Source organism: Dendrobates tinctorius, unplaced genomic scaffold (genome assembly GCF_039654945.1).
Source record: "Dendrobates tinctorius isolate UK_male_01 unplaced genomic scaffold, ASM3965494v1 ptg000197l, whole genome shotgun sequence".
Taxonomy (NCBI): Eukaryota; Metazoa; Chordata; class Amphibia; order Anura; family Dendrobatidae; genus Dendrobates; species Dendrobates tinctorius.
This window is the reverse complement of record NW_027361864.1, coordinates 2,753,281-2,774,136: the sequence shown is the minus strand read 5'-3', so window position 1 is coordinate 2,774,136 and position 20,856 is coordinate 2,753,281. Positions and strand designations below refer to the sequence as shown.

General features: G+C 44.8%; 1 protein-coding gene across 7 annotated transcripts in view; it reads right to left on the bottom strand.

Annotated features, from left to right (window-relative positions):
- Window positions 1-20,856, bottom strand: part of LOC141056360 (uncharacterized) — a 66,440-nt gene that overhangs the window by 19,615 nt on the left and 25,969 nt on the right. For 5 of the 7 annotated variants that reach the window (XM_073553117.1, XM_073553116.1, XM_073553115.1 and 2 more), the window contains one exon: window positions 5,328-5,513. The exons of 1 other annotated variant lie outside the window; for it this stretch is intronic. In XM_073553117.1, the coding sequence (XP_073409218.1) occupies window positions 5,328-5,373 (46 nt within the window). In that variant the 5' untranslated portion in view covers window positions 5,374-5,513. Of the gene's footprint in view, window positions 1-2,838; window positions 2,980-5,327; window positions 5,514-20,856 lie in introns of those variants that run through there. One more of the 7 variants, XM_073553112.1, reaches the window with a different exon arrangement.

Genomic DNA, 20,856 nt, shown 5'->3' with positions numbered 1-20,856 from the left:
ACCTGATGTACAACCCCCACCACAATTTTGCCACCAACTCCAAGAACCAGGGCCATAGTGAGCATTACCTGACTCCTCATAATGCGAGTCACCCCACCAAAAGAAATGCCCATTCCACCCCCTTCTTGAATACTCAAAGCTCACAGATCAATCCCGATTGCATTCAGGTGTACCCCATAATGTCGTCAAATATTCCCCTCCCCGGACCTCATATCTGTGTGCCTAACTACCACTCCTCCATTCCTTGCAATTAAGCTTCCCACTGCCTTATTAACATTTTTCCTCCTTGTATTAATCCTTTACACAGACCATACAGCACGCCAAGTTTTCCTGGCCATTATATCAGACCATACTAGCTTCATTTTTGGATATTTTATCTATAAAGGCTGCACGTTGTGCTGAATGTCCAATCAAATCCCTACACGGGCGGATCCCCAGATCATTACCCCCTACTTGCAGCACAAGCACGTCCGAGGAACAATCTAACTGACCAAATCGGTGAAAATCCGTTAGCACCTGTCGCCAGTTCATCCCTCTAATCCCAATCCGCTTCACAACAGCCTCCTGCCTTGAAAAACCCAGCTGACGCCCATTTTTTTGCACGTCAGCTCTCAGTGCCCCCCAAATACACAAATGAGTGCCCGAAAATCCATACTAGCTGCACTCCTCCTATGTGAAGAAAAAGAGAGAAAGAGAGGAGGGGAGGGGGGAGGGAAAAAGGTGAGAGATAAATATAAGATGCAACAAATATGTTAACTTAATCAGAACTCAAAATGTATTTATTTTTTTTAAAACAATAACCAACACCTCCGATCCAACCTTGTCCCCCAGTCCACCCCTCCCTCACATCAAATGATGCCTCACATAAATTTTATATCTCCTAGACTCTCACCTTCCTATCTTCTGAACCACCTCAGCTGGCAATCCCCATTTCTCCGCTTCAGTTACAGCTCCGATACAGCATGAATAAGCTGAGAACCTGTTTTCTTCCAAACATCAAAATTTCCAGGCGTTTTCTGAAAATTGCCACAAACTGATATCTAGAAAGGAAAGACCCGTCTTTGTGCTTCAACAATGGGCCTGAATGATCCACTCCTAAACCCAAATAACTTTTAAAACACTCTACCAGACACATTTTTGACCCCCTCAATGCCCCCAAAACAACCCTTTTCTCTCTTCCAGCTTGATCTGTTTTAGACGCCACATCCAAAACTCTACTGAATCAGCTAAAACAACTGCATGCTGACTTAATATCCCACCCCCCTTAACCGAGGATGGGGAACCCAACTCTCCTATTCTCATGGCGTCAAAAAATGCCCACAAATACGCCAGCCAAAACAACATCTCCTCAAAGTTAGAGCTGCATTCTTGTGCCAAAATGCAACCTAATTCATGCAGAAGCTTGAATGATACTGGCCTCCGACTGTCCGTCCTAGTGAGACCCTTTATAAAACCCTTCAGCGCCTGACCTACAAGAAAATGCTTAGTAATATCCACTAAACCCCTAAACTAGAAGCCAAATGCTAATACTGCCATAACACGATTAATGCTTGAAAGCAACCACCTTTCTACCGCCATCCAACTTAACCAACAAAGTAAAGCAGCACCCACGAGGTCCTCTTCTGACCCCAACTCTCTGAAATCCCAACTCCATAGTGCCCATTCCCTCCAAGCTGTTTGATACGCCACCCATGTACCATTTACCAAGGATACCCAAGTGAATGAGTCCAACACCTGATTACCAGTTCCAAGAACTCTACTGGCCACCTGGCGCCAGCGATCGAAAACAATCCCACTGCAAATGAGAAAGAGAATCAGCGACTGAATTCTCGAGCCATGGTACATGCACCGCCACCACCCATACATTGAGACTAAGGCACCTCAAGACAAAATTACTCAGCCACCAAATCACTGGGGGAGAAGACCCAGATAAATTGTTAATCGTCATCACCACTGACATATTGCCACAATGAAAACGTATCTTCTTATTGCTGAATTGCTCACTACAATCGGGAAAAACTAATAACGTCAGATTCTTTGTAAATCCTGCTTCCACCCAGGTCTTCGGCCATTCTCCTACGCACCATTGACCCTTGCAATAAGCCCTGAAATCTGTACAACCTGCCGCACCGGTAAACAGTTCACAGTCAAAATCCTCTACCAACTCAGTGATCATTAGTGACCGGCTATTATACTTTTCAATTAAACCCTCCCAAATTGACAAATCCTCCCTGAGTTCCTTTGTTAAATGATGAGATGATGCCCCCGCCGTTGGTGATGCCAAACGACGTGAAAAAAACCCGTACCATGGGCATAATTCGGCATGCGAAATTAAGTTTCCCTAGTAAAGACTGTAGGTCCCTCAACTGGATTTTTCCTATCCGGCCCACCCTGCGCACTTCAGTGCAAAAGGCCACAATTTTTTCCTCAGACAACCTACACTCCATCTTCTCAGTGTCGATAGTGATGCCCAAAAAACTAAAGAAATGTACATGGCCCTTCCGTCATTTCCTGTGCTAGTGGAACTCCAACGTGCCCGGCTACCCACTCCATAGGTCGCAACAGTAACTGGCAAATCGGTGAACCAGGCAGCCCGATAAATAAAAAATCATCGATGTAGTGAATAACTGATGTTATCCTGGCTGCGTCGCAAACCAAAAACCAACTAAATGCTTCAAAATAGGCACAAGAAATGGAGCAACCCATGGGCAGACATCTATCCACAAAATAAACACCCTCCCAAAAACAACCCAACAAATCAACCTCAACTATCAGGGTGCCCTGGCAACAATCGGAAAGAAGACTCTATATCAGTTTTGGCTAACAATGCCACCTTACCATACTCCTTAACCCAAACGATTGCTGCATCAAAGGATGTATAATCCACGGAGGAAAGCTGCGCAAGGATTTCTGCAATCATTGCCATGTTGTCAGGGAACAGGAGATAAAAGGTGAGGAGGGCACAGAACCTTTGCTCTTGGCACCTATGCCAATTGCTAACCCCCGCCCCTTCTCAGACAGATAAACCCTGCTCAGCTGTAAACATCCCCCCACTTACTGTCCAACCCCTCTAAACTTTTTACCCCTCTGAGCCTGCGCTTCTAGCAGTATTCCTTTTAACCCCTGCTTGCCCTACAAACCAAGTCATGGGGCACTCTGCCCATGTCTTTGCTGAGGGCGACGTTTTTCCTATATAGTATCTGCCAATACTACAATGGGTGCAGGGCTTGCAGTCACACCCAGGTCCTGGACCATAGTGGGGGCCAAAAGATCTTTTTTGCCCATATGAAAACACCAGTAATAGTTGTAGCCATTGTCATAGGTTTTGCATTGGCGTTCATAAGCTTCAATTTAGCAAAAATATTATTAGTTGTGTTATATCGAATAATTATATGAAATGTGGCTGTCAGCAGGCATAGGAGGACCCTTGAGAGAAAATGGGAAAGGTTGTCCTCTGGCTGCCCCATCCTAGCCATGACAAGAATGTTTATCCAGACCCTAATGGGACCTCAAGCACTGTGATCCCAGATATCTGCCTGCTTGTATCTGTGCTGTTATATACTGTAGGTGACTGTAAGGTGGCTGGTTTAAGTTATGGGGGTCTCAACCAGTTTTTCTTTTTTTATATGATGAGCCCCTTTAAATATATGCTATAGGATGTAGTGTCTCTAGGTGGTAGTAAAAGGATAGCAGAGATGTAAAGGTGTAAACGATTTGTTTTAAAACTTTACTCAGAAGGAGGCAATAAGCTTGTTGGTTTCAAAGTTCTCATGCGAATTTAACAAAGGTAGACAAAAGTTACTTTTGACAATACGTTTACGATCTTTAATAGAACTTCCATCTCTTTTTAATAGTCTTGTGGTTACTTTCTTAGCAGATCTGCACACAGTCACAATTCTTCTCACACGCAGAAATATCATGCAGTATCTTGGTTGGCAATGTGCAGTCTCATGAATCACTTTTCACAGTTAACACTTTACAGTTCCCCACAAAAGCACCAGTCTTCTAGCTGTCTCTGGCATGGAACTCCACTTAATGGGGTTGTCCAGGTTTGTGGATCACATCTGCAGTCGCTCTAACTATAGACTTGTGAATCCTTACTCCGTGTACAATGCTCGCTGTCAGAATTCTCCCAATACTTCCTGTCCACATTCTGACTAGACATGTCTGTCCTCACTCAAATCACATAGGGTGGATGCAGAATTGAACCCCAAGCCTGGACAACCACTTTAACACTCAGGCATCAGTTTTCAGATTCCTCTGGTATGGCTTTCCTCTCTCTGCTCAGGTAGATAACCCCTTGTTTCTCACAAGCAGATGTATGCTTCACAGAAAGAAAAAGCTGCCCCCTAATGTGGCAATCCACTCCATTCAGTACTCTGTCATGCAGGTTTTCTGGTCTCCTTCACCTATGACAGGGCTCACAGACTATATTTCATGCTGGAGCTTTTACTGTAGACCTAATCAAGTATTGCTTACTCACTCCCACTTGCTAGCTAGCTATGATGTGGATGTTTTTCTGTAACACATGCTCATGTGTGTCTGACCATTACTGGCGAGAAGGAGTCTCATTGTAGGCTCTCAGGAACACTAACAGGCAGCATGAGTAAGCTTGTGTCATTAATCCCACGCTAACCCGTGACCCAGCCATCTCACCAGCAACTATAGTGCACATTAAGCTTTTAAAGGGCACAGTGCAAAATCCTTGCCCTTACTTGACCCTTACCTAACAAACTTAGCAACACCCTACACAAAATGCTTTATGACCCGCGGCATATCTCCTAAACTATTACTAGATATATGTCAATCACCTGCATCTATCATGCGGAATTTCAGACATCCAGGTCGCACATCACAGAACATAATGAATGGTATAATACATACATGGGAGCAAGAATAGTATAGATTACGTAACCAGGTAGTATCCCTATTGCCACAGGGGCCAGGACATAACCGCAAAGTCCTTTTTTGTAAAGATGTTAAAGAGGTATCATCGTGTTATCTGTGGTGTTACATAGGGCTGCAGGTCATATCTACTAACATTATTTGTACTCCGAGTTCTCACTGTTAATTGTGGTGTTACAAAGGACTGCAAATAACCTTTATCAAAAGCAAAATTCAGCTCTGCTATATTAAATAATATATTTAAATATTAAATATGTAAATGATAATTTAGTTTGATGAGTGAGTTCTTGGATTTTTACTAATATTACATAAGTGATATGTTGTCCCACTGGACAGTCAGGATATAAGTGTGGATATGCATGTGTTATCTATGGACACCCCAGCTCTGTTTTTTTTCCCTCAATTCCATCCTTCGCACTTACCTTGTGTGGCTTGGGAACTGCTCTGCTGGGGGAGGGTGATGTCCATACAGTCTATAAGGTCGTACACTGGAAGGAGGATTGTGCACAAGGAATCATATAGCTGGGTGTGTCAGGAGAGTCACTGCCCTGATTAGACTGCCTTGGGCATGCAATGGTTAAAAGGGAAAATTTCCTTCATTATGGAATCTGAAATTCAGATATTGAAGATACAGAAACTTTCTGAGTGGTAATATGAGCCATAGAGAACTTCACAGCACTACATTCTTCACATTATAAGGTGATGTATCTAAGACTGTCATATGTGATAAATAATACATACCCAGTATCCTGTTCACAAAACATAGGGAACACTAAAATTCAACATCCTAGATATCACTGAATGAAATATTCTAGTTTCAAATCTTTATTTATTACATAGTGGAATGCGTTGAAAACAATGAAACATAAGTAAATATCAATGGAAGTCAAAATTAATATCCTATGGAGGTCTGGATTTGGAATAATACTCAAAAGCAAAGTGGAAAATCAAATTACAGCCTGATCCAACTTCAGTGGAAATGCCTCAAGACAAGGAAATGATGCTCAGTAGTGTGTGTGGCCTCCACGTGCCTGTATGACCTCCCTACTACTGGGCATGCTCCTTATGAGGTGGCGGATGTTCTTCTGAGGGATCTCCTCCCAGACCTGGATTAAAGCATCAGTCAACTCCTGGACAACCTGTGGTGCAACGTGGGGTTGGTGGATGGAACGAGAGACATGATATTTCAGATGTGCTTGATTGCAATCAGATCTGGGGAACGAATCATGCATCAGAAGGAACCAGGGCCCAGTGCACCTGCATATGGTCTCACAATGGGTCTGAGGATCTCATCCTGGTACCTATTGGCAGTCAGGGTACATCTGTCTAGCACATGAAGGGTAGTGTGGTCCTCCAAAGAAATGCCTCCCCACATCATTACTGGTCTACTGCTAAACCGGTTATACTGGAGGATGTTGCAGGCAGCAGAACATTCTCCATGGTGTCTCCAGACTCTGCCACGTCTGTCACATGTGCTCAGTGTAAACATGCTCTCATCCTTGAAGAGCACACAACGCCAATGTTGAATCGGCCAATCTTGGTGTTCTCTAGCAAGTGCCAATCACCCTGCATGGTGTTGGGCTGTGAATACAACACCCACTTGTGGACGTCGGGCCCTCATACAACCCTCATGGAGTTTGTTTCTGACAGTATGAGCAGACACATGGATATTAGTGGCCTGCTGGAGGTAATTTTGTAGGGATCTGGCAATGCTCCTCCTGGTAGAAAGGAGGAGGCAGCAGTCCTGCTGTTGCACTTCTATGGTCCACTCCACGTCCCCTGATGTACTGGTCTGTCTCCTGGTGTCTGCTCCATGCTCTGGACACTGTACTGGTACACACAGTTACCCTTCTTGCCACCGCTGGCATTGATGTGTCATCCTGGATGACAGGGGCGGACACAGACTGTAGTGGGCCTCTGTGCAAGAAATTTTTCGGGCCCCCCCTACTAGCAGCAGATCCAGCAGACTTCCGCACCTTTGCCGCCTAACGGGCGACTTGTGGCACTGATCCGGCAAGCCCCATTCATTCTCTATTGGGCTTGTGGCCGGCCGCAGCAAGTGCAGTTGTGCTAGATCCGCGTTACATTGTGCCACTAAAATATACAGCGGATATGCTGCGCTTTTTAGAGCGGGAAAATCTACACAATTTCAATTTTTGCTGCGGATTTTCCCACCGTAAATGTACTGCATAGCTAATATTGAGGCTATGCAGGGCTGGATATAATATCTGTAGGGTGCTGCTGGGCTGTATTTATTATTTGCCAGTTGCAGCCTCCAAATAACATATATAGCCCAACAGCCCAGCATTGCCTCCAGTTGTTAATATATACAGCCCAGCACAGCCTCCAAATAAAATATGGTATACAGCCGAGCATAGCCTTCAGTTAGTATATACAGCCCAGCACATCCTTCAGGTAATATATACAGCCCACCACAGCCTCCAGGTGATATATATAGCCCAGCATAGCCTCCAGTTAATATATACAGCCCAGCACAGACTCCAGTTAATATATACAGTACAGCAACAGCCTTCAGGTAATATATACAGCGCCCAGCACAGACTCCAGGAAATATATAATACAGCCCAGCAAAGCCTCCAGTTAATATATACAGTTCAGCATAGCTTTAAGGTAATAGATACAGTCCAGCATAGCCTTCAGGTAATATAGACAGCCCAACACTGCCTCAAGGTGATATATACAGGCCAGCATAGCCTCCACTCCAGGTAATATATACAGTTCAGCATAGCTTTTGTCAGGAACACCGCACTGCACTTGCTCACTGAGCCAGTGCGCGTGTCCTGAGTACAAAGACTGTGCACAAAGATACCTGCGGAGCGGTGTCTCAATGGTGACGATGCATGCTCTAAGCTCACAGGACCTGAAGCATGTGACTGCTGGGGGCGTGGCCTCAGCTCCACAGAGCCAGGAGCTGCAGGGAAACTCCTAGAAAGGTTACTACAGCGCAATGTTACCAAGTGGCATAGACAGAGACAGAAACCAGATCAAGCCGGGTCAAAGCACGAGATAGCAATACAGTACCAAAGGGTTAGACAGAATGGATAGTCAGGATGTAGCAATAGATCAGAAAACCAGAACAGGCAATAGACGGTACAATAGGGGCAAACTGTAACGGAGTAATGATAGCCAAGTCAGGAGGTCAGAACCAGAAAAGACAATAGTACTAAAACGAGAGACGGAGTACAGAGTGAGGGAACGGACCGGATCATACACGGGAAGCAAACAAGCAATGCAGAATACACGCACACCAGGGGTCAGACACACCAGAACAACAGTATAGCTGACAGAGAAACCTGGTAAAGAGTGAGTATAAATACCCCTCCCAGATCCAGAAAGAGGCCACGAACACTTAACCCTGTGAGTGCAGGGTAAGAACCCTGTTCAAACTATGAGAGTACCCCCCTCTTAACGGGGGGCCACTGGACCCCCAGGCTTGTCTGGGTATCTGGCATGGAAAGCCCGCACCAGACGATCGGCATGCACAGAACTGGCCGGAACCCATGACCGATCCTCCAGAGAGTACCCCTTCCAGTATATCAGATACTGGTGATGCCGGCGTACCCACCGGGAGTCAACAATGCGCCCTACTTCATGCTCCAGCTGCCCCTCTACCAGCACTGGTGGAGCATTTGATGAGGGATCCTCTCTCACTGTCCCCACAGGTTTTAACAGGGACCTGTGGAAGACATCAGAAATTTTAAAGGAGGTGGGCAGCTGCAGTCGGTAGGCTACTGGGTTAACAACCTCCACAACTTTGTATGGGCCAATAAACTTGGGGCCCAGCTTTATAGATGGTATCTTAAGCTTGATATTGTGGGTGGATAGCCACACCTTCTCCCCTACTGCAAATGCTGGACCTGACCCCCTCCTCATGTCAGCAAACCGCTTATAGTTTTCCTGGGCCTTGGAAATATTCCTCTGAACCTCCCTCCAAAGAATTCTAAGACGTTGTGTCGCACTCTCAGCTCCAGGACAACCTGAATCCATGTGGGAAAACTCTCCAAAATGTGGGTTAAACCCATAGTTGATCTGAAAGGGAGACTTCCCAGTAGATTGACTCACACGACCGTTGAATGCAAACTCTGCCATTGGCAATACCTCACACCAGTCGTCCTGCCTGGAAGAGGCCAAGCATACTTTACAGCAAGCTAGTACCGATATATTAACAAAACTAAAACTAATCTACTTTATTAGAACCAATTAAAAAGGAAAAATCCTGATAAAAAGTGCACGTGACAAAAAAACAAACAACATGAAAACTGTCCTGACACCTGTGAAGACAGTCAAATATTGAACTAGATGATCACCAAATAAGCACTAGACTTGAATGGAAACTCTAACAGGTGTCTCAGGGGCAAATCAATCAGTCCCTCTGAACCCAGGCTTCCCCTTTACAAGTGATCATTCGCAGTCAACAATCCCATTATTTTTAATCAAACTGAATGGGATACAGAGGTTGTCCATGAAAAATCAAAAAGCTCAATCAAGCATTTTCAATATTCCATCCCCCTCAATATAGAGGGTACTTATGACATAGACAATCTAGCAGCAATAATGTCTTCAATACAATGACATCACTATCACGCTGAGGCACGTTTAAATGTAATATATGTTACTTTCCCCTTCGGGGAACATCCAAATTATCAGCCCCAGCTAACTAGAATTTGCAAACTGGCATGTACACAGGAAGGATCTCACCCAGTCATATGGTAATGTATTCCTCCGTCTCACAACATCTGCCATCTCCCGACGCGTTTCACTGTTGTCCAGATCATCAGGGGAGTTACTGTGGTGTGAATAGATGCCATCAGAATGCAAGAATGTCATCAAATGAGCTGCTCACTGGTTTATCTTTATATCACGCGCCACCACATACACTTCCTGTTCTCACGTGTGGTGAGCAAATTACTGCTGACAACTTCCTCCATTCCACGTCATGAACCCTCCCAGTACACCCATCACACATGTGCAGAGGTTGGTGGTAAGGGAGTGCACACACAACGCAGGCGCAGAACAGACACACATCTCCGATCTCATATCAGATGACCCAATACACGCTAAAGGCACGCCCAGTATAGACATAACCTATGCACAGAGATAGGCTGTGGAGGGTGAGCATAATGCGCAGGTGCAGAATCATACGCCCGAGCTAACGCAGGGCCACCCAGTGTACCTACTGCACAGGCGTCAAACAAAGCTGTGCCAGGAGGAAATGATTCATCGCGCAGGCGCACGTGAGACCGGACCGAGAGAGGGCGATACCATACTGCGCAGACACTGTTAATGGTGTCGGCGTACTTCAACTCACCACCTCTGCTAATCACGCAGGCGCGAGTTCGCGCAGCGTGATATGATGATCGATCAAAGGAAAGACGATCGAACGCAAGCGTAGTTCATGATGTCTGGTCGCCCTTCAACTCACCACCTCTAACCAGATATTTCCTCATCGGAAGCAGAATTTTCAGACACTGAAAATAGATCAAGACACTACAGGGGTAGAGGAAGGGGTAGAGGAGCTAGAGGAGGTAATCCTAATCGAGGCTCAAATAAAAAATCACCACAAGGGGATTTTTTGACTTGAGTTACCCTTTAAGGAACCGATTGAATCCACACAGCTAATAAGAGGACCACAGGTAATTAACCTGTCTTCTCGTCCTCTTACTGAAACTGAGATGTGCGTGTTGAGTAAGGGCCTTACATTTGTACCAACATCGGACCTAGATATTTTTGGACGGTGAAGGTCCTACATCTATTTGATTTTGCCCGAAAGCTAAAATCGAAGAAACACTTTGCCAGGCGCGATCAGAGGACCTCGGCTGAGCTGGTGATCTCTGAGGATCTCCTCCAGGATGTAAGGTTTCTGTTCCATTTGGGAGATGTTGACCCCAATTCTAGAGGGGAGGGTCCTTTTACCAGTCTCAGAAATAAGAGTAAAAACATGCCCCCAGCAATGGGGGAGGTCAATTCCATTGATGTCTTTGTCAACCTGGTTACCAATGATTTAGTGAAATCAGGCAGTAGTTTGAATTCGGGTAGTCACAATTTAAATAAAGAGGAAATGCAGAGCCTCATAAGACTTGAGAATGACCATAATATCACCATAAAAAGCTCTGACAAAGGAGGAAACGTGGTCATCATGGATACAGCACAATACAAAACTATGTGTCTTTCAGTCTTGGAAGATCAAGCAAATTATGAAACCCTTTCGGTGAATCCAACTGCTAGCCTTATTGTTTCCCTGAGGCAATTGATCAATGAGGGGTTTGCACTTGGGGTCATTGACTCAAAGGAGAAAGAATTTTTATTACCCTCATACCCTTCAATGGCAACTTTTTATTGTCTACCTAAAATACATAAGGGTTTGAATCCATTAAAAGATAGACCTATAGTTGCTGGAATTGATAACTTGACACAAAATATGGGTATGTACATCGATCAAATACTAAGACCATTTGTGACTAATTTGAGCTCCTATGTGAGGGACACGGGTGACCTCCTACGTAAGCTTGATGGTCTATGCCTTGAACAAGACATGATCTTTGGAAGCATAGACGTGGAGGCCCTGTATTCCTCAATACCCCATGAAAAGGGACTTATGGCGGCAAAGTACTACCTTAAAACCCGAGGACGTTTCTTTACAAAGCACAGTAATTTTGTGCTGAGAGCTTTGGAGTTCTGCTTGACCAACAAAGTTTTTTTGTTTGGCAACAAGTACTTCCACCAGCTCAGGGGCACTGCGATGGGCTGTCCTTGTGCGCCCACTTACGCAAATTTGCTCCTGGGCTGGTGGGAGGAAAAAGTTGTGTTTACTGACGCCATGAACTCTCGTAATGAAACCGTAGCTTTATGGCTATGCTACATAGATGATATATTCGTTATCTGGAAGGGCACAGAAATTGATTTTGCTCTATTTGTTTAGGGCCTGAATTCAAATGATTTGGGACTGCGGTTCACACATGAGGTACACAGGTCGCAGATTATATTCCTAGATGTCTGCATCCAGAGAGGACCTAATGGCGAAGTAGAGACGAGCAACTATAGGAAGCCAACAGCCACCATTTCTTTTCTGAGGTGGGAGAGTTGCCATCCTTACCCACAGAAAAGGCAATACCAAAAGAACAGTACCTAAGATTACGCCGAAATTGCTCTAATGTTGTAAGGTTCAAACAACAGGCTGATGACCTGAGAGGGCGTTTTCAGGAAAGAGGGTACCCCGATTACATATTAAAGGAGGCCTACAAACATTATTTGGATAAAGATCGAAAAGAATTACTAAATAAGGCTGAGAAAACTGATGAGGCAGAAGTAACTCGGTTCATCACTAAATTTTCAAATGGCTCAAGAAAATTGAAAGAAATCCTGCAACGCCATTGGTCCGTCCTTCAGATGGATGCGGACATAGAGGAAAGTCTGGGACCAAGACCCCAAGTTATATTCAATAGAAATAGATCTTTAAAAGAGAGATTGGTTCATAGCCATTTCAGAGAGGAAAAAACACATACCTGGATTGGGGGTGAACTGAAAGGTTGCTACAAGTGTGGGAACTGTAAAGCCTGTCAGTCAGTAACACAAGGAAAATCCTTCAAAAGCAATAATACAGGGATGATGTACACAATTAGACAATTTATAAATTGTCGCACTGTAGGTTTGGTCTATAAGGCGACATGTGTGTGTGGCCTTGAATATGTGGGAAAAATGAGGAGGGAATTTAGAAAAAGGATCCGTGAACATGTTGGAGACGTGATTAACCGAATCAAGTTCACCAGGGAGATTATAAGATTATGAAGTTTATGGGGATAGATAAAGTCCCCTTTCCTATTCGTGGGGGTGACTGGGACAGACTCATCCTGCAAAGGGAATGCAAATGGATCTTTTGGCTTAAAACTCTTCAACCTACGGGTTTGAACGATCAACTATCCTTTACCTCATATTTATGACTTCTTTTCCCCTTAGCGGATTCCTCCAGGAATTATTTCTACCCCACACTGGATGCATTTTCTTGGATCTTTCTCAACTGGACTCCAAGTAAATCCAGATCCCTGTATAGGGGTTTAAGGGTCGTGGAGTTCCCCGGGGGATTGCTCCGTGGATCTGCATTTCCTTGGGGTTATCCTTGAACTTTTTTTGGCATTTTTTTAAAAAATAATGGAAACCTCCGGAGAGAATGAAGTCAGGTTTGGCTTTCGTTACTATGTTGGGAACAGCATATGGTCTTGTTTGTGATGTTTATTTTGATTATAGCATAACTGTTTGAATGACCATGATCGTATAACAGATTTATGAAATATATAATATTCTTTTTTGAGGTATGTAATTATGCCTTTCTATTGCTGCTGATACGTTTACTCCATTAATCTCGACTACATATATTGACTATGTTACCACCAATGCAAGATTTTGTGGCATTAAGTGTTCTTTTGTCATATGTTTGTGGTAATGCATATGGTCTTTTTTATCTGTATACACATAGAAGTTATATCTGCTTGAGCAGAATTTTGTAGCCCTTTGTGGATGGGTCTTTTTGATCCTGGCCTGTCCACATATATATTGGGTGAGATCGTTACATCAAGTGTTAATTTCTTTATTTATACTCTGCGTATTGTGCCTTTAAACCCCTTTTGGTTGGGGGCTTCTCTTGACCCTGTGCCTTTTTCATGTATTAGGTGACTTAAGTACATTTAGGGTTAAGTCTTGCAGATACATTGCTCAAATAAGACAGGGGGCGGGTTTGATAGGAGCACGAGTGGCCATCTGATCTGGCGCATGCAAGGTAATTTATCATGCCTGCGTGATGATTAGAGGTGGTGAGTTGAAGGGTGACCAGACATCACGAACTACGCTTGCGCAGTGTTCGATCGTCTTTCCTTTGATCGATCATCATATCACGCTGCGCGAACTCGCGCCTGGGTGATGAATAGAGGTGGTGAGTTGAAGTACGCCGACACCATTAACGGAGCCTGCGCAATATTATATCGCCCTCTCTCGGTCCGGTCTCACGTGCGCCTGCGCGATGAATCATTTCCTCCTGGCACGCTTTGTTTGACGCCTGCGCAGTAGGTTCACTGGGTGGCCCTGCGTTAGCTCGGGCATGTGATTCTGCACCTGTGTGTTATGCTTACCCTCCACAGCCTATCTCTGTGCATAGGTTATGTATATACTGGGCGTGCCTTTAGCGTGTATTGGGTCATCTGATATGAGACTGGAGATGTGTGTCTGTTCTGCGCCTGCGTTGTGGGTGCACTCCCTTACCACCAACCTCTGCACATGTGTGATGGGTGTACTGGGTGGGTTCATTACGTGGAATGGAGGAAGTTGTCAGCAGTAATTTGCTCACCACACATGTGAGAACAGGAAGTGTATGTGGTGGCGCGTGATATAAAGATAAGCCAGTGAGCAGCTCATTTGATTACATTCTTGCGTTGTGAAGGCATCTATTCACACCACAGTAACTCCCCTGATGATCTGGACAACAGTGAAACGCGTCGGGAGATGGCAGATGTTGTGAGATGGAGGAATACATTACCATATGACTGGGTGAGATCCTCCCTGTGTACATGCCAGTATGCAAATTCTAGTTAGCTGGGGGCTGATCATTTGCATGTTCCCCGAAGGGGAAAGTAACATATATTACATTTAAACGTGCCTCAGTGTGATAGTGATGTCATTGTATTGAAGACATTATTGCTGCTAGATTGTCTATGTCATAAGTACCCTCTATATTGAGGGGGATGTAATATTGAAAATGCTTGATTGAGCTATTTGATTTTTCATGGACAATCTCTGTATCCCATTCCGTTTGATTAAAAATAATGGGATTGTTGACTGCGAATGATCACTTGTAAAGGGGAAGCCTGGGTTCAGAGGGACTGATTGATTTGCCCCTGAGACACCTGTTAGAGTTTCCATTCAAGTCTAGTGCTTATTTGGTGATCATCTAGTTCAATATTTGACTGTCTTCACAGGTGTCAGGACAGTTTTCATGTTTGTTTTTTTGTCACGTGCACTTTTTATCAGGATTTTTCCTTTTTAATTGGTTCTAATAAAGTAGATTAGTTTTAATTTTGCTAATATATCGGTACTAGCTTGCTGTAAAGTTTACTAGATTCCGGCTAGAGGATCACTCGCTATCTAGAAGAGGCCAAGCATCTCAGAATCTGCTCCAACGATTGGTTCGTGCGCTCCGTCTGTCCATTAGACTCTGGGTGATAGGCAGAGGAGAAGGACAACGAAATCCCCAGCTTTTTGCAAAAAGCCCTCCAGAACCTGGGTACAAACTGTACCCCTCTGTCTGACACCACATTCATAGGCACTCCATGCAACCGAATTATATGCTGCATAAATAAGCGGGCCAGGGTTTCAGCAGATGGTAACGCGGGGAGAGGTACAAAGTGGGATTGTTTTGAAAACCTATTCACCACCACCACCCATATCACCGAGTTGCCCCTGGAAGGAGGAAGATTTACTTACCTTCCACAACAACTTCAATAAGTTCCACCCAACCATCAAGCTCACCCTCACCTTTTCAAAATCCCAAATCCATTTTCTGGACACAACTATATACATCAAAGACAATACCGTGCAAACGACTATTTACCATAAACCCACAGGACGTCCAGCATACCTGAGATGGAACAACTTTCATCCGAGACACACAAAAAAATCAATAATCTACAGTCAAGCTCTAAGGTACATTCGGATCTGTTCAGACAATGAGGATAGAAAACTACAACTGCTATCACTCAGAAAAACATTCCTACACCAAGGATATCATCCACTTGTAATTGATGAACAAATCCACAGAGCTACAAGGATCCCAAGAAGCAGCCTCCTGGATTACAAACAGAAGGAGGAAAACAACAGGGTGCCGCTTGTGGTCACGTACAACCCTCACATGAACATTTTAAGGAAAATTGGCGCTGACCTCCAACCCATATTCCACAGAGACCACAGACTGAAAGCAATATTCCCGGTACAGCCACTGCTCTCCTACAAACAGCCTCCCAACCTAAGGAATATCCTTGTCAGAAGTGCCCTCGCATCACCTTCAGAGACATGCACAGTCCCCTGTAACAGTAGAAATGCAAGACCTGCCCCCACATATCACCAACAGATAAAGTCCCCATACCAAACACAAATCAGGACTATAATACCATGGACTCTTTTTCATGTACATCCTCCAATGTCGTGTACATGATACAGTGTACAAGGTGCAATGCAGGGACATACATCGGGGAAACTAAGCAAAAACTACAAACAAGGATGAATCTGCATAAACATACGATAAAAACTTAGCTGGACACACCTGTAGGGATACACTTCTCTAGACCTGGACACAGATTGGCAGATCTAAAAGTCCTAATATTGAAAGGTCATTTTAATAGTGACAGAGAAAGGAAGATTTGGGAGTATAAATTTATAAATATGTTCCAGTCGCTAACAATAGGACTGAATTTGACACCTGGGTTCATGACTCATTACATGAACACAGTTCACACCTCCACAAGAAGGTCTTCAGATCTCTAATAGAACACTTGGTCCTCATCTGCATGTGTAACAAAAACCTTAATTTGATTTCCTTGGCCTGTCTATAGCTAGCATCATCTCATGTCCTGTTGTAATTCCTATTTAAATGTTGCCATCATTTCTCAGTAATTCACTTGTAATGTAGCCTTATGAAGGGGCCTTTTGAGCCCTGAAAGCTTGCTTGCAAATATAATTTCTCTGGTTAGCCAATAAAGGTATCACACCTTGAATACTTTTCTCAATTTTTTGGGGGGACATAAGTATTTACATCTATCGCACTGTATGTAACACTTACTGCTTTAGATCCGTGACTGTGGCTTCTCTAGATATTATCAGGTTGAAGGTGCTATAGCATATTGACACAGCCTGGTCTAGTGCCTTTGATCATCTAACCATCCCCTGGTGTGCTGGCCCCAGCTGCCAAATTATACCCAAACAGCTCCCACAATCCCTCTCTCCTGACCCTGTAGTGTGGCCTATATATGTAGTAGTTCCTAAGGGGAAGCACGCAGTGTGGGGTGCAGCACGCAAGCATCACAGAAGCTAAACATCAGGAAAACGGCAGTTATACATGGCAGTTAGTCAGTGCAGGAGTCAGGTAACCCACACTTTGCTCTCCCCTTTAACCATGTGCTTTATTTTTATTCTCCTGTGTTCCTTTGCCATCCACATTCACCACTCTATCCCCCCTCCATCACGACTCATACACATCAGCCCCTCTATACTTCCCTTTCCCTTGTACAGCTCCCATGCACTCCTCACCTTCCTGAGAAACCTCAGCCCATCTTGCCCAAACACATCGCAGAAAAAACTACTTACAATTCCAACAACTATTTGCTCTTTATCTTCTTACTCCTACTGATTTCAGGGGACATCTCCCCCAACCCTGGTCCACCATCCCCCTATCTCATCCCCTACCCTACCTCATATCGAATCCATAATAATCTTATTAATATTACTTGCACTCCCTCATCTCCATCTTTTAATTGTGCCCTCTGGAATCCACGGTCTGCTTGTAACATGCTTCCTTTCCTACACCACTACTTTCTGAACAACTCTCTTAATCTGTTAGCCCTCACTGAAACCTGGATTCAGGATTTTGACACTGTCTCTCCTGCTGCCATTTCCTACGGTGGCTTACAATTCTCTCACTCCCCGAGACCCACAAACAGACATGGTGGTGGAGTCGGCATACTCCTGTCCCCACAATGCACTTTCCAGGTCATCCCCCCAGTTCCATCACTCTTATTCCCTTCTTTTGAGGTCCACACCATCAGGCTCTTCCGTCCCCTCTCCCTCAGAGTAGTGGTCATATATCGACCCCCAGGCTCACCCACCCACTTCCTTGACCACTTTTCAGCCTGGCTGCCGCACTTCATGTCCTCAGAACTTCCAACCCTTATCCTGGGAGACTTCAGCATCCCCATTAACAGCCCTACTTCCACATCTGCATCCCAGCTTCTATCACTAACCACCTCTCTAGGTCTCTCACAGCTTTCAACCTCTGAAACACACAAGGACGGTAACACCCTTGATCTGGTCTTCGGCCGGCTCTGTTCAATCTCCCACCTAAATAACTCACCGTTTCCACTCTCTGACCACAACATTCTCTCACAAATCCTCGCCCACCCCAGCTCACTCCTACCTACCACACAGTCAGAAATCTACAAGCCATTAACCCTCAGACACTTTCAGACTCCCTACACTCATCACTGTCCCCCATCTCCTCTTTTTCCTGTCCTAATCTGGCTGTTCATCACTACAATGACACTCTTAGAAGCACCCTTGACCAAGTAGCTCCCCTCCCCCTCAGAACCTCCAAGCACAGAGTAAAACAGCCCTGGCTTACATCGCAAACTCAACTTCTCCAGCGATGCTCTAGGAGTGCTGAACGCCTATGGAGAAAAACCCGCACACCAGAAGACTTCATCCACTTCAAATTTATGTTAAGAACCTATAACGCTGCCCTTCACCTCGCCAAACAGACCTACTTCACCACCGTGATCTCCTCACTAGCCAACAACCCCAAGAAACTTTTTGACACTTTTCACTCCCTCCTCAGGCCAAAAGCACAAGCCCCTATCACAGACATTTGTGCTGATGACCTGGCCTCCCACTTTACAGAAAAAATAAATAATATCCGTCAGGAAATCTGCTCCCAACCACCAAGTGCTGTGACTCCCATCCCTTCCTGCATCTCCCCTGGCTCACTTTCCACATTTGATCCCATCACAGAAGAAGAAGTCTCCAGACTCCTATCTTCTTCTCGTCTGACTACATCCACTACCGACCCCATTCCCTCACATCTCCTCCAGTCTCTCTCTCCAGTCATCACAACCCACCTAACTACAATCTTTAATCTCTCCCTCTCCTTGGGCATTTTCCCATCCTCCTTCAAACACGCGATCGTTACTCCATTACTAAAGAAACCCGCTCTCGACGCATCCTGCACAAACAACTACAGACGAGTCTCCAATCTCCCCTTCATCTCTAAACTTTTGGAGCGCCTAGCTTACTCCCGCCTTACCCGTTACCTCTCCACTCACTCCCTTCTAGACCCTTCACAGTCCGGCTTCGCCCCCTACATTCGACTGAAACTGCACTCATCAAAGTGACCAATGACCTTCTGACAGCAAAACGTAACGGTGACCACTCTCTGCTCATTCTTCTTGACCTATATGCAGCTTTCGATACTGTTGACCACCATCTCCTACTCTCTAGGCTCCAGTCACTAGGCATTAAGGACACTGCTCTCTCCTGGTTCTCTTCCTATCTCTCTGACCGCTCCTTCAGTGTTTTGTTCTCTGGCTCCACCTCATCTCCTCTTCCTCTCGCTGTCAGGGTACCTCAGGGCTCAGTCCTTGGCCCCCTTTTCTTCTCTTTCTATACAGCCCCAATTGGACAGACCATCAGCAGATTTGGCTTTCGGTACCATCTTTATGCTGATGACACACAACTATATACGTCTTCCCCTGACCTTACCCCCTCTGTACTACAGAATGCCAGTGACTGCCTGTCCGCAGTCTCCAATATCATGTCCAGTCTCTATCTGATACTCAACCTCTCCAAAACTGAACTTCTTCTGCTCCCGCCGTCTACTAACCTTCCTAAATCTGACATTTCCCTCTCCGTGGGTGGTACCACAATAACTCCCCGGCAGCAGGCTCGCTGTCTGGGTGTTATGTTTGACACCAATCTCTCCTTCACATCCCATATACAATCTCTTGCCTGCTCTTGCCGCTTACACCTAAAGAACATCTCTAAAATCCGCCCTTTTCTCACCATGGAAACAACAAAAACCCTCACTATAGCATTGATCCACTCCCGCCTGGATTACTGCAACGCTCTATTAATTGGCCTTCCCGTCACTCGACTATCCCCTCTCCAGTCGATACTTAATGCAGCAGTCAGGGTCGTCCATCTGGCTAATTGGTACTCGGACGTGTCCGCTCTTCGTCAGTCATTACACTGGCTGCCCATACATTATAGGATCCAATTCAAAGTTCTTGTTCTCACCCACAAAGCTCTCCACGGTGCGGCACCCCCCTACATCTCCTCCCTCATTTCTGTCTATCGGCCTAGCCGATCGCTGCGCTCTGCAAACGACTTTTGACTAACCTCTGCACTAATCCGTACCTCCCAATCCCGACTCCAAGACTTCTCCCGTGCTGCTCCTATCCTCTGGAATGCTCTACCCCAAGAAATTAGGACTAACCACAATTTGCATAGTTTTAGGTACTCCCTCAAAACACATTTGTTCAGAGCGGCTTATCACGTTCACTAATCAAAGTCATTCTATGTGTAAGTGTGCGTGTATAACCCATTCACTATCTCCATCCTTCCTTCACTCCCTCAAGATGGCTAGACCTTCATTGTAAATAAACAATTGTAAATACACACCTGTACTTTGTATCTCCCTCACCTCATGATAGATTGTAAGCTCTCACGAGCAGGGTCGTCTTATTTCGTCTTATTTTGCTTTAATTATTGTATTGCTAACGTTGTTACTTATGACTTGTGTTTTGAAACTGTTAAACTGTAAAGCGCTGCGGAATATGTTGGCGCTATATAAATAAAGATTATTATTATTATTATTATTATTATTAGCTGGAGACCACTAGAAGAAAGACTGTACTTCCCTCAAAGGAAGGGGAAGCTCACTCTCAGGACTGCTGTCCCATGAGTAGGACACAAACTTCAGTGCGTACCGGATGTTACTACCTCATACAATCTCCCTGCGTGGAGTATGTGCTGTAAATATTAAAGTTAAAAAAAGTGTTTAGTCAGGGACGACCAAACTTAAGGAAAGGAAGAGCGTAAAGGGGTTAAGTAAAAATGTTCCTTGTATTTATTACAATTTATTACTGTGTTTACATGTATTACAACACGTATGAAATGGCACTGCTA